The sequence below is a fragment of the Lissotriton vulgaris genome, chromosome 5 (genome assembly GCF_964263255.1).
Source record: "Lissotriton vulgaris chromosome 5, aLisVul1.2, whole genome shotgun sequence".
In the NCBI taxonomy this organism is placed as follows: Eukaryota; Metazoa; Chordata; class Amphibia; order Caudata; family Salamandridae; genus Lissotriton; species Lissotriton vulgaris.
Genome location: NC_141693.1, coordinates 953,562,099 through 953,578,346, shown reverse-complemented (window position 1 = coordinate 953,578,346; position 16,248 = coordinate 953,562,099). Strand labels below are relative to the sequence as shown.

Below are 16,248 nucleotides of genomic sequence, written 5' to 3'. Positions count from 1 at the left end.
CAGGTTGTGACACTACAAAAAGGAGTCCTGGTACACACCCAGCAAGAAAGAAGGGAACTACTATCGCTTTCCTAGCTAAAACTCCACTGCAAAATATTTGTATGGCTGCATTATGGTCACCAGTGCACACATTCACAAAACACTACTGGGTGGACATTCAGATAAACATGGAAGCACAAGTAGGACAAAGGGTCTTACAACATCTATTTGCTTATCACTCATATTCAACCTAACCACCACTGTAGTAAATGCACAGCATGTGAATCCAGAAAAACTTCACGCTGCAAACACTTATAAATTCTTACTTGTCATGTAGTTTTGCAGCTTGAAGTATTTCTGAATTCATATGCGAACCTACCCTCTTCCGCCAAGAAGATGAGCGAGAGGAAGATGAGAGAACAGAAAAAAAGAATCTGAAGATGGCGACCAAAGGTGGAAGCTTCAAGAGGAAGCACGACAACGTCACAAGGTGTATCAAATACAGGTAGGTCGACTCCCACCTACAACTAACACAAAAATAGTGGAAGGACCAACTTTTTTTATCACCAATTCCAGACTCAACCACTAGATGGCGGAATAATGCACAGCATGTGAATCTAGAAATTCTTCAAGCTGCGAAACTAAAACGACAGTTAAGAATTTTACGTTAGGTTTGGTAATAAGATCTTAACATATGCAAAAAAACAGAAATTCACTTACGAAACCACAGTTGAAATGTAGTTATGGTTATAAAACAGAACCTAAAAAAAGGAAGAATTTGAAAGCTCTTAGTTTTTAGATGCATATTTCATTATGTTTACGTCATATAGACGCTGAGCTGGTGCCTGGATAACCTGAGTTTGAAAGCTTCTTACATATGGATTTGTTTAAGTGTGTGCTGTGACAGTTTGAACTCCTTATTGTAAAATGATTCCCCCTCACACTCTGATTTTCTCACTCCTGATTTGCTTCATTTGCTCCTCTTTTTGTTATTTGTCCCACCCTTATTTCAGCTCATTCCTCTATCTTTTGAGGTCTTGCCTAAAACAGTGTGCATGCACTCACTTGCAAGAGATATTGTATACAATAAGGGGCTTGCAGCCCCCCATTCGTTGGCTTCACTAGCTTCTTATTTGCTGCCTCCTAATTGGCCAGCGCATGCCGGCTTCACTTACTCCTTTTTCGTGTGGAGCGTGGACCAAGTACTGATTGCTTCATCTTCATTACTGTCCTTCAGCTGCTTGTGCTGTGTTTGAGGTACTATTTCCTTCCCCTGTTGTCCTTCCCCGTGTTGCTTCTTTACAATTCCACCCGTGCTTGTCTGTGTTGCTTCTAAATGTTGCTTCTTCATTTACTTCTTCCTCTCCCATCCTCCCTTGTTGCCTCTTCATTTTGTTGCTTCTTCCCCTCCCACCCGCCCTTGTCCATGTTGCTTCTTCTCCTCCCACCCGCCCTTGCCTGTGTTGCTTCATCCCCTCCCACCTGCCCTTGTCCGTCTAGCTTCTTCCTCTCCCACCGCCCTTGTTGCTTCTTCCTCTCCCACCCGCCCTTGTTGCTTCTTCCTCTCCCACCCGCCCTTGCTGCTTCTTCCTCTCCCACCCACCCTTGTTTCTTCATTTTGTTGCTTCTTCCCCTCCAACCCTCCCTTGTTGGTTCATCCCCTCCCACCCTCCTTTGTTGCTTTAACCCCTCCCTCCCACCCTCCCTTGTTGCTTTAACCCCTCCCACCCCTGTTGCTTTAACCCCTCCCACCCTCCCTTGTTGCTTTAACCCCTCCCACCCTCCCTTGTTGCTTTAACCCCTCCCACCCTCCCTTGTTGCTTTAACCCCTCCCACCCTCCCTTGTTGCTTTATCCACTCCCACCCGCCCTTGTCCATGTTGCTTCCTCCCCTCCCACCTGCCCTTGTCCGTGTTGCTTCTTCCCCTCCCACCTGCCCTTGTCCGTGTTGCTTCGTCCCCTCCCACCCGCCCTTGGCCGTGCTGCTTTGTCCCCTCCCACCCGCCCTTGGCCGTGTTGCTTTGTCCCCTCCCACCCACCCTTGGCTGTGTTGCTTTGTCCCCTCCCACCCGCCCTTGGCTGTGTTGCTTTGTCCCCTCCCACCCGCCCTTGGCTGTGTTGCTTTGTCCCCTCCCACCCGCCCTTGGCTGTGTTGCTTTGTCCCCTCCCAGCTGCCCTTGTCCTTGTTGCTTTGTCCTCTCCCACCCGCCCTTGCCCTTGTTGCTTCGTCCACTCCCACCGCCCTTGTTGCTTCGTCCACTCCCACCGCCCTTGTTGCTTCGTCCCCTCCCACCCGCCCTTGTCCTTGTTGCTTCGTCCCCTCCCACCCGCCCTTGTCCTTGTTGCTTCGTCCCCTCCCACCCGCCCTTGTCCTTGTTGCTTCGTCCCCTCCCACCCGCCCTTGTCCTTGTTGCTTCGTCCCCTCCCACCCGCCCTTGTCCTTGTCCTTGTTACTTCGTCCCCTCCCACCCGCCCTTGTCCTTGTTGATTCGTCCCCTCCCACCTGCCCTTGTCGCTTTGTCTCCTCCCATCCGCCCTTGTGGCTTTGTCTCCTCCCATCCGCCCTTGTGGCTTCACCCACTCCCATCCGCCCTTGTGGCTTCACCCACTCCCATCCGCCCTTGTGGCTTCACCCACTCCCATCCGCCCTTGTGGCTTTTCCCCCTCCCACCTGCCCTTGTACGTGTTGGTTCGTCCCCTCCCAACTTCCCTTGTCCGTGTTGCTTCTTCCCCTCCAACCCGCCCTTGTCCTCGTTGCTTCCCCCTCTATCCCTCCCTTGTCTATGTTGCTTCGACCCCTCTAACCCGCCCTTGTTCATCTTGCTTCCTCCCATCCCACCCGCCCTTGTTGCTTCATCCCCTCCCACCTGCCCTTGTCCGTGTTGCTTCGTCCCCTCTCACCCCTCCCTGTCTGTGTTGCTTCATCCCCTCCCACCCCTTCTTGTCCGTGTTGCTTCTTAAACCTCCCACCAGCCCTATTCTGTGTTGCTTCTTAAACCTCCCACCAGCCCTTGTCCGTGTTGCTTCTTCCCCTCCCACCAGCCCTTGTCCGTGTTGCTTCTTCCCCTCCCACCCCCCTTGTCTGTGTTGCTTCTGTCCCTCCCACCCCCCTTGTCTGTGTTGCTTCTGTCCCTCCCACCCACCCTTGTCTGTTTTTTTGTCCCTCCCACCCACCCTTGTCCGTGTTGCTTCTGACCCTCCCACCCACCCTTGTCGCTTCTGATATGTCCCACCCACCCATGTCCGTGTTGCCTCTGTCCCTCCCACCCACCCGTGTCCTTGTTGCTTCTGTCCCTCCCACCCACCCGTGTTGCTTCTGTCCCTCCCACCCTTGTCCGTGTTGCTTCTGTCCCTCCCACCCACCCTTGTCCGTGTTGCTTCTGTCCCTCTCACCCACCCTTGTCCGTGTTGCTTCTGTTCCTCCCACCCACCCTTGTCCGTGTTGCTTCTGTCCCTCCCTCCCGCCCATGTTGCTTCAGTTGTCCGTGTTGCTTCTGTGTGCCCGCGTTGCTTCTTTCCCTCCCACCCGCCATGCCCACGTTGCTTCTTTCCTTCCCACCTGCCCTTGCCTGCGTTGCTTCTGCCCCTCCCACTCGTCTGTGTTGCTTATGCCCCCTCCAGTTACATCCTTGTTCGAGTTGCTCCTTCCCGTACACCAATCCGCCTTACCATTGTTCGTGTTGCATATTCCCTCCTACCCCAACACTCCAGTTGTTTCTTACCTTACACCACTCTCCCGTCTGTTGTCCGTGTTGCCCAATTGGCCCACCATGAGAAAAACAAGCATGTGCAATGCAATAGGAAGCGCATTTACAATACTTTGAGCTATTGGCATTGTAAATGACAATGTCTTTTATTTGTGTTGTTTTTAAAACCGATAAATAAAATGAATTGTCATTTACAATGCCAATAGCTTTAACTCTTGTAAATGCGAGACCTATTGCATTGCAAATGTGTTTGTGCTACAACTTTTTTTAAAAAGCACTAGGAGAGAGCCTGTTATTTGCGAAGATATTGCACAGTCTGTAATTAAAGCCTACCGAGTAACAACACATGTAATGGGGGTGCCCCATGGGAGGTTACAAAATGCAGGCAAGGCGGTACTAAGGAGGGACTACTAAGCCTATTGACCAATGAATATCCACAATTTACAGTGAACAATGACACAAGCCAATGAAAAATATAGGCGGAGAGTGGGCGAAGCTTCAAGTCCCTACCTGAATACAGCATGCCTCGCAGTGCATGCGCTGCCCAGGCTTGACCTAAAAAAATTACTATAATGCGGGCAATGCTGGCTGTATCCTATCGCCTTAAAAACATTTTTTATAACTGTTAACCATGCTACACAGCAGCCACATCCTCCAGAACATGCCTAAAAGATTTTGGCAAAGCCAATAGCTCTTGTCTAAGCGAGAGCAGTGCTTTTTTGTCTTTTTGCCACCATTTTTCTAATATTTTCTCAGCCTTTTCATAGGTCTTCTACTTCAACTTTTTTTGCTCTCTCATTCGCATAAGAATGCTCTTCCGCTGCTTTTATTGGGTTGTCTCACTTTTCGCCACCTATGTGCGCTGTGTACTTTTCTGTTTCACCTTTTCTCAGGCTCATGCAGCAACCAGTTATTGGTTAAGATCAAGTTTAAGCAGTTTAATGAGGTGAGAAGGTCTATTTGCTCTTTACACTATTTAATGCATCACTTTAAAGGTTTGCTCCTGGCCACGGTTGGGCATGCATGTTTTACATGTCGTTGAAAATAACCTCATAATTAACGCCAATTATTCTTGTTTCTTGTAGTGTTGACTTTGAAACCTTTGACATATTGGAAGATGAAGAGGTTAGTAAGGTTTGCTTATCAACTTTCTTTATCCTTCAGTTGTATATTTCTATATTCTAAGTTGATGTTAACGAGCCTATTGATAACATTTTCTCTTTAGGTACGACAAGGATTAAAAACGTATTCTAATTGGCCCACATTCCCTCAATTATACGCGAAAGGTGAACTTATTGGAGGACTGGATATTGTTAAGGTAAGACTCAAAGCATGTTAACTATCTTTAAACGGTATCAAACATTTTTTCCGCTCCTCTGTGCAAAATTCGCATTTTTGTAACTCTGTATTATTGTAAGCACGCTATAACAGATTTAGGTTTGCTGTTCATTTTACCTTTCAGCAGAGACCCTATTCTACTAATTATTATTACTGATTCTTGATTATGGATGGCTGCGTGTTAGTATCTCGATTTTGCTTCCATCTTTTAAACTGCCAGGCTCCAGGAAATGGAACATTTAGTATGCATACAGAAAGTGTTGCCCGTACAATAGTCAATACCATTCCATATCCTTCCCAACAATTCTCTGGAGCTAATTTTAAGTTCAATGCGAGTATTGTGATTGCCACCTAGTGGTTGTTTTTTTACTAGCTCTATCGTCTTCCATAGTTAATGGATAATACTTCATTAATACTTTTAATAATACTTCAAATTCGGATTAAACGAAATACATTTTACATATTGTAGGTCGGATCTTTCCAAAGATCTGAAACCAGGGTGAACTCAGGGCACCACACTCACTCCAGCCTTTACATCACTTCCGACTGCCAGCTTCTAGAACACCAGTCCTTTACTCCAGGCTTAGAATGCATACACAGGCCTCATGTCTTTTTTTTTTTATTAAACTTGTCTTCCGTTAGTTTTTCATGCAGTTTATTCAATGGGGCGACAGGACTGAGTGCCCACTCCTCTGTCTTACTTGCACCACCTCTATCCCTTCTTTCCTCAAGAGGCTGGAAATTTGGGAAATGACAGTTTAATATAGGATAGCTGTCTTGGTACAACTGCAGATGTGAGAGCTGATATAGATAGGTCTGTTACAGTGTGTGGTCTTTACATGAAGTTGGCTCCCTCAGTAATATGTGGCTCTAGAGAAAGCGTTTGACACAATTGGTTAGGATATCATAGTGTCAATTTACATGCCCATGCAAGGAGGGTCAGGGCAGGTAGGGTAACCTTGAACCAGTGGCTCGTTGGAAGGTGCCCATAAGAGGGATGACCTCAGTCACCACTGTCCTTTGCACTTGTCATGGAAACATTAACATGTATGATAAGAGGGGGACCAAAATGTAAAGGCTGTATAGCTCACCAAATGACGTATAAAATATTGTTACACTCAAGTGACATGGTATTGTATGTAGAGAGAACCTGCACACAGTGCTATGGATTTTTTTAACGTTTTGGACACCTAATTAGCCGCATATGTATGGAGGTAAATCCTGTCTGTTCACACTGCACGGGGATGTCAAGCAACTCAACCCACCCGTTTTCACTGAAAAGACATTGAATGGGTGCCAAATACTTTCAAATATTTAGGAGTCAGCATATACAGGACATAAGGACAAGGGTCATGTTGTTGAGGTGCAGTTGGGATCGAAATGGCATTTCTGAAGGACACAATTCAGTTTTGGGATCGACTCCTGGTCTCTGTGATGGTTAAGGTGCCCCTAACAAAACTGAGCATCCTTTACATTTTTCATCAACATTCCAATGCTGCTGCACAAAGACTCTTCCTTCAAGCCGCAAAACATTTCTTTTAGCTTAAATCCAGTGTCAAAGTGAGCAAGGGACCCACGTCTAGGCATTCCCTGCCAAATTGGCAATTAACGTCTGGACTGTTCCCATGAGGCACAGGGTCAAGACTGATTCGCATATGGCTGGGTCCAAACTGGGGTGGCGCAGTGGGCAAAAGAACAATGGATTTGACCTAGATCTCTTGACTGGGGGAGAATGTTTGAATCATTCAGCATTCTGTCCATCATTTGTTGCTGTTACCCTTCAAAGGAGCAACTCTTTCTGAGCTTTCCCTTCACCTCAAGGAGTCAAGTACATTTGAGCTATGATCTTGATGTTTCAGTCCTTCACCTGGTTCTCGTTGAGAGGGACTCTGAGGCTTCTTGGCCTCCTAACTTCCTGCATCCTACTCGTGGACTATGACAAATGGCTCATGTGGGCTCTGCAGTAGGTTTTGTAGTCTCAGTGGGCTCTGAACCAAGGGGACCTTTCAGAGCCACTCCAGGTGTCAGAGGAGTTTGCAAAAGATCTTCAGTGGTGGCTGCTTGACCGCAGCTAGACCAGTAGCGGACCTCTCTCCTTCCCCACCACGATCTAATGGTTGTAATGGAAGCAGCGTTGCTGTCGTGGGTAATCCACCTGGGACATGTAGAATTCAGAGTACTCTGGTCTCTGGTAGAAGCTCACCTCCACATCAACCTGCTGGAATTTGCAAGCGATTCCCTTGCCACTGAAAGCGCTCCTCCCAACCATTAAGACTGAACAGGTGCAGGTGCTCACAGACAGCTGCCTTTTGGTATTGCAACAATTAGGGTAGCATGGAGTCATAGAACCTACCTCTCCTGCCCACTGTACTGAAAAAGTATCAAATAATACCAGGCTCAAGTCATCCTAGTGACCCTGAACTGGGCGTGGAGAGTGTGGTACCCAGAAATTCGTGCCATGAGCATTTTCCCTCCGTTCAGGCTCTGACTTATGGAGTACCTCCTCTATCAGCAGCAGGGCAGGTCCTGCATTGCGCAACTTACACCTCTTTACATGGAGACTAACTGCAATTGATGGCTTTTGATCTCACTCCTGAGGTGATTGGTGTCTTCCTGGCAGTCAGGTGTCCATTCACCAAAACTGTTTACACGGGACGCTGGGAGAAGTTTGTTGCTAGGTGTTCCCCTGTGACATTCAACTCTTAAATGCAAACTTGCCTGACCTCTTGTTACTTTGTTTGTCTTTAGCCCAGCAAGGCCTTGTTGTGGCAATAGTTCTGGGTTATCGTTGAGCTTTTTGTGTCTACCAGATCAGCCATCACTTTTAAAATCAACTGTTGTGAAGTGTTTTTTTAAAGGGCTACACATATTTCCTCCAACACGTTTTCGACGCCACAGTGGACCTTAGTTCGGTTCCCACCTACCGCACGTGCACTCCCTTTGGGCTTGTGCATAGTTGTCATCTTCACCTATTGACCATCAAAATTGTCTTTCTCATTGCCATTACCTTGGCAAGGCGGGTGAGTGAACTCCAGGCCCTGCCTGTCCAGCAGCCATGCACATAATTCTTCCATGAATAATGTGGCCTTCGGACAAAAGCGGCATTCCTGCTAAAGGTTTTTACACCCTTCTGCGTTGTACAGTCCATCACCGTGTGGGCTTTCTGCGCTCCACTTCGTCCTTCTAAGGAAGTGGAATGTCCTCTTGACCCTAAGAAGGCACTGAGTTTTTATATTGATCGGACTAAAGATCATCATTTAGATGATCAGCTGTGTACTTCTCTGATGCGAGAAAGTGGAAAGCGATGCAAAAGTGAACCATCTCCCGATGGAATGTGCTGTGTATTATGTTCCGCTATGGGCTGGCCAAAAATCATCCCCAAGAAGGCTTGTGAGCTCATTCCAACCAGAGCGAAGGATGCTAACATTGCATTGGCATCTGGTATACCAGTCTTGTACACATACCAGACTGCTCTTCGAGCATCCCTTCACACGTTCACAAAGTTCTCTTTGTGTAGATAACCAGGGCTGTTGAGATGGGTATTTTTCCCGATCTATCCCTAGGATTTCCTGATCTGATCCATTCCACAGACCACCACCTGGGGATGTATTGCTTTGGTATTTATTCACCATGTGAGGAATCTGCAATTAGAAGTCTGTATCAGAAGAGGTAACACATTTTCTGATAAACAATCTGTCTTTTCCTCTACACCTACTACACTTACACAATTGTTGCTTACAATGTGAACGTATCGGATAAACGGATAAAGAAGCCTGTCTCGTTCGACATGAGTTAGCTGATCTAAGATTGCAGGCGGCTGACTCAGCAACAGGTGGACATCAAATACTGGAAGGTCATTATTTTGACATTTAATGAAATAACAAATTCTTGATATAAGTGTTTACTGGCAGTACAATCATAGAGCACAGTTTAAGACTGCTCAATGCTTTTTTTTTTTGCAAAGGATACACAACACCATATTGCCTGACTCCAAAATTCTGTCACTCCCTCATTACTAAAGGTTCGCCAATGGAAGTGCAAGACTTAACCGGTGGGATTCTCAAAGCCATTCCCACCCTAGAGGAAATGGTCTTTCAGATTGTCTATAGATGTGTGCTCCATTATCGGTAATTAGATCTCGCACATTTCCCTAAGTTATGCACCCTTATATGGTCCCATCCACATAGCGTCACCAAGCAGTTTGCTAAAATAGATGAGAAGGTAGGAGAAAGCAACTTTTCCTGTGTATGCAACACCCCTGAGCATTTGTAATTTTGTTGTGGCCTATGGTGCAGTGAGCGCTGGATAGTTTGATTCCTCCCTTCAGAAGGCTCCTTGTCTCCTGCTTCCTATAGGACCCCCCAGAGCCAATCCCAAGTGGTGCCATTTGTCACTGTAAGCTGAGCTAATAACCAAATAATTGCACAAAGTTCCCCTGGGGATGATATCTATGCAAGAAAGAGTGGAATAGTTCCCTCTCTCTGGAAGTGTGGTTGTATCTGGAAGGCAGGGGCGGTCGTCCCTTGTCGGAATTAGGGAAACCTCACACAACAGGCTGGTTCTACGACTACTGTCGCATTCCCAACCGGCAGCTTCGTGTCATCATCGGCTTCCTGCTCCTGCGTCAAGCCGGCACTGCAATGCCTGACGGGCAGCACTTGGTGCTGCACTTTAACGGAGATCTTTTATTCCAAAGCCGATGTTTGAGTGGGTGTGAGGGGCCCTAATCGTGAAGTAGTGAGCGTGTGAATGTGGTGATTCTAAAAAAAGTTAGTGCAGTCTACTCTGGGTACTTTATTCCTGTAGCTGCCTACTTTATTAAAACTAAGAGGGGTATGGGATTTCAACCAACCGATGTGTGGGAAGCCTGTTTCAACCCTCAATAAGTGATCTGGTCGACATGTTTCGTGCCATCAAGGCAATTCATCAGGACCAAGAAAGTGCTCATAAACTCAAATCAGCGCCCATAACGGGCTGTCAGACATGGCAATGTCAAACATGACAGTTTGGAGCTGCATGTTCCTTTCAACAGATTGAGAGCTCTCAACATTGAAGGAAGCTGGAATCCGATTGTATGTGAAATACCTCCACCCTGTTAAGTTCAAGTTCAGATAATTTATATAGCGCACTACTCACCCAGAGGGTCTCAAGGTGCTTGGGGAGGCGGGTGCATTTACTTATCGAATATCCAAGTTTTTAGTTGCTTTCTGAAGGAGAGGTGGTTCTGAGTAAGGCGGAGGTGGGTGGGGAGAGAATTCCAGGTCTTGGCCGCAAAGTAGGAGAAGGATCTTCCCCCCCATGGTGGATCTGTGGATGCGCGGAATTGCGGCGAGGGCTTGATTGGAAGATCGTAGTTGGCGGGTGGGGGTGTAGAAGGACAGTCTCGTGTTGAGGCATTCGGGTCCTAGGTCATAGAGGGCTTTGTGTGCGTGGGTGAGGAGACGGAACGTTATTCTCTTGTTGACGGGGAGCCAGTGGAGATCTTTCAGGTGGTCGGAAATGTGAGATTGACGAGGGATGTCCAGTATGAGTCTGGCTGATGCGTTTTGGATCCGTTGAAGTATTTTCTGTAGTTTGGCTGTGGTTCCGGCGTAGAGGGTGTTTCCGTAATCCAGTCGGCTGGTGACCAGTGCGTGGGTGACCGTCTTTATTGTTTCAGTGGGGATCCTGCGGAAGACTTTTTTGAGCATGCATACGATGTTGAAGCAGGATGATGAGACGGCATTGGCTTGTCTGGTTATCGAGAGGGAGGAGTCCAGGATGAAGCCCAGGTTGCGTGCGTGATCCGTTGGTGTGGGTGCGGTTCCCAGGGCTGGTGACCACCAAGAGTCATCCCAGGCCGAGGGGGATGAGCCTAAGATGAGGACTTCCGTTTTGTCCGAGTTCAGTTTTAAGCGGCTGTTCTTCATCCACTCGGCTACTTCTTTCATTCCTTCGTGAAGGTTGGTTTTGGCGGTGTTCGGGTCTTTGGCGAGGGAGAGGATCAGCTGGGTGTCGTCTGCGTAGGAGATGATGTTGTGTTGGCGTGCGATGGATGCGAGGGGACTCATGTATACGTTGAAGAGGGTGGGACTGAGTGATGATCCTTGTGGTACGCTGCAGATGACTTCGGTGGCCTCTAATTTGAAGGGAGGGGAGGCGGACTCTCTGGGTTCTTCCGGCAAGGAACGATATGATCCATTCCAATGCTTTTCCTTGTATTCCGACGTTGCTGAGTCGTTGTATGAGTGTGCTATGACAGACTGTGTCGAAGGCTGCGGAGAGGAAAGTAAGATGAGGGCAACTGTTTCTCCGTTGTCCAGAAGTGTTCTGATGTCGTCTGTAGCTGCGATGAGGGCGGTTTCGGTGCTGTGTTTGGCTCGGAAGCCGGATTGTGAAGGGTCGAGGGATTTGTTGGATTCGAGGAAGGTGGCGAGCTGACTATTGACGGCTTTCTCAATGACTTTGGCGAGGAATGGGAGGAGCGAGATGGGGCGGTAGTTCTTAAGTTCGGTGGGGTCTGCTGTGGGTTTCGTCAGAAGGGCGCTGAGTTCCGCATGTTTCCAGATTTCCGGGAAGGTAGCGGAGTTGAAGGAGCAATTGATGACATCGTGGAGATGGGGTGCGATGATGGAGCCTGCTTTGTTAAAAATGTGGTGGGGACATGGGTCGGTTGGCGATCCTGAGTGGATGGAGTTCATCAGGCGGGTGGTGTCTTCGGTGGTGATTGGGTTCCTGGCGCAAAGGTTGTTAGAGGGCGGTGTTGGATCGGAAATGGGTGGAGTGGACAAGTCTTCGGACTGGTTTTCAAAGCTGTTATGTATTTCGGCGATTTTGTTGTGGAAGAATGAGGATAGAGAGTCGCAGAGGTCTTGGGAGGGATTGATGTCGTTGGTGCCGGCGGTGGGGTTGGTAAATTCTTTGACGATTTTGAAGAGTTCCTTGCTGTTTTGGGCATTTTTGTGAAGTCGATCCTTGAATGCTGATTTCTTGGTGGATCGGATTAGTTGGTGGTGTTTGCGGGTGGCATTCTTGAAGGTGGCTAGGTTATCAGTGGTTGGGTTTTTTCTCCAGGTTTTCTCGAGAGTACGGCAGAACTTATTGGATTTCTTAAGGTCCTCGTTGAACCGGGAGGCTTTTTTGCTACCTTGCTTGATTAGATGGTTTTTCAAGGGTGCGAGTTCGTCGGCGCTATGGGTGATTCATTGGGTGAGGTTAGTGGCTGCTTGGTTAGGGTCCGATGATTTGGTGGGGGGGTTTTGGTGAAGCGATGTGAAGAGTTGTTCGGTGGTGATTTTGTTCCAATTTCTTCGCGGAATAGGTTGTGGGCGGTTGTGGGTCGTGGACTTTTTGTAGTCGAAGTGAACGCAGCTGTGGTCCGTCCAATGGAGAGCTGTGGTGTGATCGAAGGAGATGTGCTTGCTGGAGGTGAAGATAGGGTCGAGCGTGTGTCCAGCGTAGTCGGTGGGGGTGTCTACAAGTTGTTTGAGTCCTAGATTGGCCAGGTTATCCAGAAGGGTGGTGGTGTTGTTGTCGTTTTTCTTTTCCAGGTGGATGTTGAGGTCTACCAGTAGAATGTAATTCTCGGAGGGGAGGGCATGTGGGCTGATGAAGTCGGCGATGTCTTCGCTGAATTGTGTGCGGGGTCCTGGTGGTCTGTAGATGAGGGTGCCTCTGAGTGTGGTTTTGTGGTTGGTGTGAATTTGGAAGTGGAGGTGTTCGGCGGAAGCGAGGTTGTCGGCGGAACTGGTCGTGATGCGGATGGTGTTCTTATGGACTATGGTGATGCCTCCTCCTGTTTGGTTGATGCGGTCGTTTCGGATGATCTTGTAGCCGTCCGAAATGGCTATGGCGATGTCAGGCGCTGATGAGGCGTTCATCCATGTTTCTGTGAGGAAGGGGACGTCCGGCGATGTAGTGTCGAGTAGGTTCCAAAGTTCAATGGAGTGCCTGTGGACTGAGCGGGTGTTGATCAGGATGCACTTTAGGTGGTTAGTGTCGGAGCTCTGTTTGGAGTTTGTGGATTTGGTGTGGGTCCTGATGCAGTCGAACTTTCAGGAGTGGCAGGTGAAGGGTCCATGGGTGTGTCCTGGGGCGGCTAGGTAGCAGTTTGGGAGTCGGCTGGGGTTAAGGGCCGAGAGGATTGCGGCGTTATAAGTAATGCGGGTGGAATGGGAATCGCGGGGGACAGGGGGTCGGGCGCGGACGGGCGTAGACGGGCTTACCTTTGGCGCACCTTCGGCGCGCATGGGGCGCGACCGCTGCGCGTCAACGCTACGCGTCAGCTGTTCTGACATATGTGGATGGTGGGGGGGCGGAGCGAGGGTGGAGCAGCTGGGAGGCGGGAGCGGGGTTTAGAGGACGGGCTCCGAGGCACAACAAACAAAATGGATGGCAGCAAAAGTAAAACCCAAGCAGGCTGGGGGCACAAAGTGGGATCACGCTGTGTGCAGTGGCACCGGCACAACAAGGCAACACTAATTAAATGCAGAAATGACTTCAAAATGCAAATGAGCGAACGAGCGCTACACGGCCAACAGAGCGCTATGAGTCTTAATCAGGCAGCACTTATATCGAGCAGCAGGCAATGCGCAAATGACTTCAAAATGCTAATGAGCGATCGAGCGCTACACGGCCAATAGAGCGCTCTGAATCTTAATCAGGCAGCACTTATAACGAGAAGCAGGCAATGCGCAAATGAGACCCAACGATACCCAAGAAGACCAGGGAGCGTTGGGAGCGACCGCTTCCGATGTGGTCAGGGCGGTCACCTTGCCAAGCTGTGGCAAAAAGCAGACCACCACTCTCGATTCCAGGACAATGTTGTGGAGGACCGTGGGTTGGGACTTCAGTTTGCAGGGATGAAAAGAAACAGGAGGCAAGTGGATGCTCATATCACTGCATCAGAGTTAGTGAAAGCACTGTTGGTCGATTACGCTCTCGGTCATGTTAGCAATGAGAGCTAGCAGCTAGTCTTGTGTGTCTACTGCCCTTGAAAACGGCTGAAGATGTTAAACACAGGGTCACGTGTACCCACAGTGTTTGTTGCTAGTTGTGGTGATGCCACCCAGCAGCTAAGTTACCTGGGACAGCATTGATTTTAAAATCGTTAATTGATACCTTTATTATAACTACTACTCGGGAGTTACTATTAGCTGCAGTATATTGTCCCTAATTGTTAAACAAATCAAGTATTATGTATTTCTGTATCGCTCTGTAGGACCATCTTACCACCAAATAATTGTACATGCTCTATGCAAAGTGTTTTTTTCCTTCCTTCAAAGCCCACTTTTTAAATGTGATTTCAGAATTGGATTCCCTTTTGCTTTTTATATGACTAAGTAATTCAAAATCTTCCCAGGTATTGTTGTCTAATGCGAACATATTGCAAGCACTGAAAGATGCCAGTGTTGAATATCTTGAATTATTTAGATCTTATTAGAAGAAATCAAGTCGGAAAACACCTTGGACTATGCAAGAGCATAACAAAACTGTGAAAGTTCGAAGAAGTATGCGAACTATCTATACAGGCCACTCAGAAATCTGTTATTGTGGACAAAGTACATTCTTGTAGAACAGTCGCAAAGCTTAAGGTAAACTCAGACAATATGTTGGGGCTCATTTGCTTTGAGGTGATGCACCAGTATTCTCCACAAGCCATTCACACCATCATAAGACCGGCGGCACAGCACCCACATAATGGAAATAAACTCTAAACACAGAAGGTGGTCTAACAGTAGGTGCCATTCTGAATATTTAAAAATTATTTATAGTAAAAAAACATGCTTCGCTCTTCTCTAGGTATCCCATGAATCTGTGCAGGTATGTAAACAGGTGTTTGATTAATGAAATGGCGATTTATTGTGTAAAATTCTGTTATGTATCGACATGAGTTGTTATATTTATTCACTGAGCTCTTTGCTTTGCCTCCATAGGAAATGAAAGAAAGTGGAGAATTGATATCAGTTCTAAAAGGTGAAAATTAAGCTACATTGACAAGAGTGCTCATGAGGAACCTGACGTGGTCGCTGCTGAAAAATGATTTGTAGTCTAAATACAATACTGTCCTTTTAACTGAACTGGGAATAAAAAGGATTTTGATTTTCTGCCGAAAGAACGTTGAACTTGTTGTTGTCATGTACATTTGATGAATATGCTTGTCATAATAAATGACTTGCGTTTCATTCTTTGAAAGGTCATGTAAAGTATATACCGTGTGCCCATATCCATTGCAGATAATAACCTGCTCACATCATTTAACTTAATTAAATTTAAACTTAATAAAATGTCTTATTGTTTTTTTGAATCATTGTACATTTTAGAATATACTCTTTAAATGCATCTGTCCTTCTCGAGAAACGATATTCTTTTTCATTGATCAACTCCTGGTTAGTTTATGTATATTTCCCAAGAACAATTTAATTGTTGCCCTCCCTTAGTGAATGATAAGATAATACTTTATTGTACAGTTAATTAAAACCATTACAAAAGCCATCAGCAATAAAAAAGAAAGAAAGAAAAGATTATAAATATTTGTATTAACATGGATGATGGTGTTATGAGGTAGGTTAAAAGAGAAAAAAGTTAAGAGATGTTAAAAGGGAGTGTCCGTCAGCCTCGGAGTACTCATGTCTTTCTTCGGAGAGGGTATCATTTGTCTATCCTGGCCCTCGTTCCCATTCAAAGGCTAGTGTTGCCAACCCCATTCCTTTTTAGAAGGCAGGCAGACCTTTACCCTGAGTTCTCGTGGCTATTGATGGTAATACGTCAATGTTTTGATTCAATTTGAGTCTCTGAGCAGTCTGTGTTTTGGCGCTGGCAGTATTGAGGGTGTGCTGTCTGTGTCCATTTGTTCTTTCTTTGTGTTGATTCTGATTTCTACAGCTCCGAGGTATTTTACCAGTCGGCAAGCCGTTTGCACTTTGTCGCCTCTAAAGCAAGCCAGGGTTGCTTGTCTGCACGTCCTGATTCCTTTTTTTATGAATAGGGCTCTCAGTAGATTCCTTCGGTCTTGCTGCAGCTCCTTGCAGGTGGTAATGAGGTGTATGATGTTTTCCTCATGAATTCCACACAAGCGGCATTTTGCTGGTTTTGGGGGGCGCAGCCACGGGGCCATATGTCCGCTGACGGTAATACTCCTAATCGTAATTTTAGGAATGATTCTTTTGTTTTTTTGGTAAAGCTGGTCGACAGGTATGCCTGTGGTGTAAGTTTATTGTAAGTTTGTACTGTCAGCCAGCCATGTG

General features: G+C 47.1%; 1 protein-coding gene across 1 annotated transcript in view; it reads left to right on the top strand.

Moving 5' to 3' along the window:
- The window catches only part of GLRX3 (glutaredoxin 3), a 251,731-nt gene extending 236,443 nt beyond the window's left edge, over nucleotides 1–15,288 (top strand). Inside the window, exons 9-11 of the mRNA XM_086922549.1 lie at nucleotides 4,771–4,810; nucleotides 4,911–5,003; nucleotides 14,938–15,288. Of these exons, the coding sequence (XP_086778675.1) occupies nucleotides 4,771–4,810; nucleotides 4,911–5,003; nucleotides 14,938–14,988 (184 nt within the window). The 3' untranslated portion in view covers nucleotides 14,989–15,288. The remainder of the gene's footprint in view (nucleotides 1–4,770; nucleotides 4,811–4,910; nucleotides 5,004–14,937) is intronic.
- Nucleotides 15,289–16,248: the final 960 nt, after the last annotated feature.